This window comes from Larimichthys crocea, chromosome XIX (genome assembly GCF_000972845.2).
Source record: "Larimichthys crocea isolate SSNF chromosome XIX, L_crocea_2.0, whole genome shotgun sequence".
NCBI lineage: Eukaryota > Metazoa > Chordata > Actinopteri > Sciaenidae > Larimichthys > Larimichthys crocea.
The window spans coordinates 11,038,547-11,044,432 of NC_040029.1; the positions used below are offsets into that span (position 1 = coordinate 11,038,547).

Genomic DNA, 5,886 nt, shown 5'->3' on the forward strand with positions numbered 1-5,886 from the left:
TCAGTCTGTAGCAGTCTTTCTCAGTCTGTAGCAGTCTGTAGCAGTCTTTCTCAGTCTGTAGCAGTCTGTAGCAGTCTTTCTCAGTCTGTAGCAGTCTTTCACAGTCTGTAGCAGTCCTTCAGTCTTTCACAGTCTGTAGCAGTCCTTCAGTCTTTCACAGTCTTTCACAGTCTGTAGCAGTCTGTAGCAGTCTGTAGCAGTCTTTCACAGTCTTTCTCAGTCTTTCACAGTCTGTAGCAGTCTGTAGCAGTCTTTCTCAGTCTTTCACAGTCTGTAGCAGTCTTTCTCAGTCCTTCAGTCTGTAGCAGTCTTTCTCAGTCTTTCTCAGTCTGTAGCAGTCCTTCAGTCTTTCTCAGTCTGTAGCAGTCCTTCAGTCTGTAGCAGTCTGTAGCAGTCCTTCAGTCTGTAGCAGTCTTTCTCAGTCTGTAGCAGTCTTTCTCAGTCTTTCTCAGTCCTTCAGTCTGTATCTTTCACAGTCCTTCAGTCTGTAGCAGTCCTTCAGTCTGTAGCAGTCTTTCACAGTCTTTCTCAGTCCTTCAGTCTGTAGCAGTCCTTCAGTCTGTAGCAGTCTTTCTCAGTCTTTCACAGTCTTTCTCAGTCCTTCAGTCTGTCCTGGTCCCTCTGTGAGCGGTCTGTCCCTCCATGGCTGCCCGGGGAGTCTTTAAAGAGGTTGACAGACAGAGAGGAGAAAGACTCCACCCTGGTCTCTGAGACTCTGCAGGCTGGAAAACCCGAGGCGGACTCGGTGTCTTCTTCTGTGGTGTTGAAGCTGCTGGTGTCCTGCTGACCTACATCTGAACACCACCCGACTGCAGAGAGAAGAGCTGACACGTCTGATCCAACATGAATCAGCAAAACTCACCGAGCGCGTGACGGGTTTAAAATCTGATTTTTAAGAAGACATGAAAACAGAACATGCATGCACAATAATCCAGATTTAACTCTGAGAAAACAGAACATGCATCCACAATAATCCAGATTTAACTCTGAGAAGTATAATAAATGACTACCTGACACAGTTAGTGCTCATGGTCCTGCAGACCAGCCCTGAGAGTTAAATTTAATATAACAAGAAGAAACAAAGCTTCATATCATGTGTTTAATCTGCACGCTAACCTCTGACTGACATTCATACAACCAAAGAAGAACGTTTACCTGATGTTTAATACTGCGCTCTGATTGGTCGGTTACAGTGATGCAATGCAATCAGTTTTAAATCAATAAAATCAATTTTTAATCATTTAAATCAGTTTTTAATCAATAAAATCAGGTTTTAATCAATAAAATCAATTTTTAATCAATAAAATCAGTTTTTAATCAATAAAATCAGTTTTAAATCATTTAAATCAGTTTTTAATCAATAAAATCAGTTTTTAATCATTTAAATCAGTTTTTAATCAGTAAAATCAGTTTTTAATCAATAAAATCAGTTTTTAATCATTGAAATCAGTTTTAAATAATTTAAATCAGGTTTTAATTAATAAAATCAGGTTTTAATGTCTCATCAGTTTATAATATTTTTTTATTTAGTCGCTCTGTTTCATATTTTAGCTGCTGCAGCTTCAGCATGAATGACTCAAACACACGGTGTGTGTGTGTGTGTGTGTGTGTGTGTGTGTGTGTGTGTGTGTGTGTGTGTGTGTGTTCGGCTCGTTTTAACGTCCCGGTCCTGATCCAGTGTGCGCGCGCTCCGCTCCGTGTTTTCCCGCCGTCCCTGGCTGCTGCCGGTCGGTCGGTGTCGGTGTGAGCGGAGTGTCTCAGTGTGCAGGCGGAGCAGGGACGGATCAGCGCCGCCCGCCGAGCCTTGTGTCGCCGTCAGAGAGTGTTGGAGCCTCGGGGAGGGCAGAGCCGGGCGCCGGGCTGCGGTACGCCGACATTTGAATCACAATCGGAGGCGGAGTGAGGTGAGAGAGGCTCGGGCTGTGTGCGGGGCTGCGCTGCGGGGGATGTGCGCACACAATGGGAGCCGACGCGCTGGCACCGTGCGGGACGCAGCGGAGGAAGAACAACACTCACTGCTCGGTGTGTTTGTAATGGAGCCACGGAGCACCACCCGGAGCACCACCCGGAGCACCACCCGGAGCAGCGCCGGCCGTGAGCACTCTCTGCCCAGGCACTGAAGGCTTTAATGCCGCTGAGCTGCGGACGGAGCGCCGGTTTGAATTCCTCCGGGATGAACCCGGAATGTGTTTCCTGCGTCAAAGCCCGCGATGTTTGCACATCTGGATGACAGGAAGTGTGTTCTTTAACTCAGCACAGGCGGTAACCTGCAGAAGACACTGAGGACACCTGAGGACACCTGAGGACACCTGAGGACACCTGAGGACGATGTACCTGCTGGACGCAGACAGGATGGAGCGCGGCACGCCTCAGAGGAAAACCGTCTACAGGATCTCCCTCACCTTAGTGAAGAGGGAGAGTTTAGGTGACGAGGACGGAGGAGGAGGAGGTTCAGGCCCTCAGCGGGTGGAGAACCCCAAAGTGGGCGCCTTCAGGCGGGAGAGCTCGGTGGAGGTGCAGCGAGGAGGGCTGCTGGAGGAGCTGAAGGAGGTGGAGGACGAGTCGGACGAGTTCACGACGGTGCACGGCTACATGAGGAACTTCAGGACGTTCAGCACGGGGCAGCTGGAGCTGGGCCGGCTGAAGGTGACCAGGAAACATCTACAGAAGGAGGCCGCCAGCCCGGTCACAGAGCACGCCAAGGAGACGCCCGAGAGGCAGGAGGAGGCCAAGGAGACGCCCGAGAGGCAGGAGGAGGCCAAGGAGACGCCCGAGAGGCAGGAGGAGGCCAAGGAGACGCCCAAGAGGCAGGAGGACACAAAGGAGGACACCGCTGTGCAGAACAGCGGCGTGGATAAGAAGCAGAGACTCCTGAAGGCGAGGAGCATGGAGGAGAGGAGCTCCGAGCCTCCTCCGAGTAATGGTAGGGTGTCCGCGGCGTCCTCCTTCCCTGAGACGCCTCCTCTCAAGCGTCCTCCTGGTCTCCTGCGACGCAGCTTCAGCTTCAGACATTGGACGGGCGGTGAGCTGCTGCGTCTGCGCGCGCTGTCCAAAGACAAACACCACAGCAGCTCCAGCTGCATCGGTCGCGACGCCGCTGTGCCGGATGCCGGCGGCGTGGAGGCTCCTGTGGCGTCCTCGCCCTCCCGCCTCACTGACCCCACCAGGCAGAAGAGCCGGACTCTGGAGGTTGGCGCCGTCCTCAACAAGACGGACTCCATGTCCGAGCTGAGCCGCTGGGAGCGAGCGCGGGGCAACAAGAACCGGACGCTGGACAACAGCGACCTGCTGCGGCTGGCGTCCGAGAAGGACAGCCCGGGCGGAGGCTTCCTGCTGAGGGGAGGAGGAGGGCGCTCCAGCGAGCGGCGCCTGGTTCGATTCTTCAGCGGGATCTTCAACAGGAGGGACGGGGCCACCTCCACCCCGACGGGCAGCCCTGGCACCGACCACCGAGCCCTCCACCGGGGCAAGTGGAGAGTTCTGTCCCAGTCCAGCACGGAGAGCATGAACGGGGGCAGCAGCGAAGGTAATGACACGATCTGAGAGTGGGGTGCGTTTGTAGAGGGTGCAGCGTGGGGGAGGACGGGAGGGGAGGGCGGGCGGGTGCGTTTGTTTTGGACAGCAGGGTGATGTTTGCCTTTCATTACTCAGAGCTTTGTCAAACCACAAACAAAGACGGAGTCAGAGGAAGTCTGAGTCTTCTGCAGCATCCTCTTTCCATCGAGCTGGAAAACATGACGGAGAGAGGAAGTGCACGAGTAATCGAGATTACAAGTAATCAGAGTACAGCAGCCGCCTGAGTCAGGCATAAACAGAAGTAAAGTATCCAAGTACTCGAGTACTGTTTACAGCAAGTTTAAACTGCAGGTGGAGTCTGACGGAGGAGTTAGTTCAGAGTGTCAAAGCCTTTCTCCAGGCTGTTCCAGGCTGTTCCAGGCTGTTCCAGGCTGTTCCAGGCTGAGCTCCTGCGTTGTGTTTTGTGTTTTAAAGGTTAGTTTGATGTTTCCTGAAGTTTATCACTCGTCTGTCTTCGGTTCTCGTCGGTTGTTTAAACGTTTGTCTAACGTTAGCAGAGCATCATGTGTTTGTCACGGAGCTGCTCAGGTTCACGTGTCCTCCGTCCTCCACCTGAGGCGGGGGATTCTCCACCCTCACAGGTCGACTAACAGGTTCAGCAGCCCAACGCTGACACCAGGTTTGAGGAGGTGAGAGGAGGTGGGAGGAGGTGGGAGGAGCATGGCCTCCTCCACATTTTTGGGATTCCTGAGACGAGGTCCAAGACGTGGCTGCAGGTCCCATCACTGATCAGCGTGTAGTGTAACGTGGAGGCTGTGCTCCAACCCGGACATCACTACTTTAGCTGTGTGTGTGTGTGTGTGTGTGTGTGTGTGTGTGTGTGTGTGACCTACATCCACAGCCATGCAGAAGTAATGCACGCTACGTGTGTCAAAACACACTCAAACACACACTCTGCTGCCAATTACTACATCTACTGCTGCATGCAGCTCTCACACACACACACACACACACACACACACACACACACACACACACACACACACACACACACACATATATATATACACACTCTGATGCACACACATCAAATGCTTTCACTCGTAGCTCCTCCAGATGAAGTCAGCTGTTTCTGAGAGACTTTGATCCTCTCATACACACACACACACACACACACACATACACACACACATATATACACACACACATACACATACACACACATATACACACACACACACACACACATACACACACACACACTGCTACAATGGATATAATAGGGAGAAAATCCTGTTAGGCGAAATGCTGCAGGGAGCACAGAGACAGAGGCATGACCACCTCCTCCTCCTCCTCCATCATCCCACCTCCTCCTCCATCATCCCTCCTCCTCCTCCTCCATCATCCCTCCTCCTCCTCCATCATCCCTCCTCCTCCTCCTGCTCCATCATCCCTCCTCCTCCTCCTGCTCCTCCTGCTCCATCATCCCTCCTCCTCCTGCTCCATCATCCCTCCTCCTCCTCCTCCTCCTCCTCCTCCATCATCCCTCCTCCTCCTGCTCCATCATCCCTCCTCCTCCTCCTCCTCCTGCTCCTCCATCCCTCCTTCCTGCCATCCTCACCTCCTTTCCTTCCTCCTCACCTCCTTTCCTTCGCCTCTCTCCTCCTCCACCCTTTGACAAGTCGTAGCATCGAACACGGTGTAGCATGAGGTGAGGAGCAGAGGATTGTGGGATATCATAACTGGGCCAAGGACTGGCCCGGTTCTGAGTCTCCGGCCGGGACTTTATTTCTGTCCGTCCACCTTAAATGTTCTGGTTCTGAGTCTCCGGCCGGGACTTTATTTCTGTCCGTCCACCTTAAATGTTCTGGTTCTGAGTGGATCGGGTCAGGCCCGTGGAGCCCGCTGTATGAGACTCTGTGTTCATGTTAGCCGACAGAGGAGGTGTGTGCGAGGAGGTGTGGACGAGGAGGTGTGTGGACGAGGAGGTGTGGACGAGGAGGTGTGGACGAGGAGGTGTGTGCGAGGAGGTGTGTGCGAGAAGGTGTGTGCGAGAAGGTGTGGGCAGCTTGAGGTTCAGGTTCATTACTCAAACCTCCTCCTCCTCCTCCTCCTCCTCCTCCTCCTCTGTGTTCATTAGCAGGCTGCTGGCTCCCCCTGTGGTGGAGGAGGTCATCCTGGGGTCAAAGAGCATGTGTCCTTCTCCTCCTCTACTTCCAGTGTGTGTGTGTGTGTGTGTGTCAGACACTCTGTAGACCTACAACTCCCATGATGCAACTCTGTTTGAACTGTCAGCTAAGTAGAGGCTTTCAGCTCGTGTCGAAGCATCAACGCTAATTATGACGACTTCACACACCTGAGACAACGTGT

At 52.9% G+C, this 5,886-nt stretch overlaps 1 protein-coding gene across 5 annotated transcripts in view; it reads left to right on the plus strand.

Annotated features, from left to right (window-relative positions):
• The window catches only part of agap1 (ArfGAP with GTPase domain, ankyrin repeat and PH domain 1), a 102,386-nt gene that overhangs the window by 16,885 nt on the left and 79,615 nt on the right, over window positions 1-5,886 (plus strand). For 3 of the 5 annotated variants that reach the window (XM_027291417.1, XM_027291418.1, XM_027291419.1), the window contains exon 1: window positions 2,288-3,526. The exons of the other annotated variants lie outside the window; for them this stretch is intronic. In XM_027291417.1, the coding sequence (XP_027147218.1) occupies window positions 2,329-3,526 (1,198 nt within the window). In that variant the 5' untranslated portion in view covers window positions 2,288-2,328. Of the gene's footprint in view, window positions 1-2,287; window positions 3,527-5,886 lie in introns of those variants that run through there. 5 annotated transcript variants of the gene reach the window in all.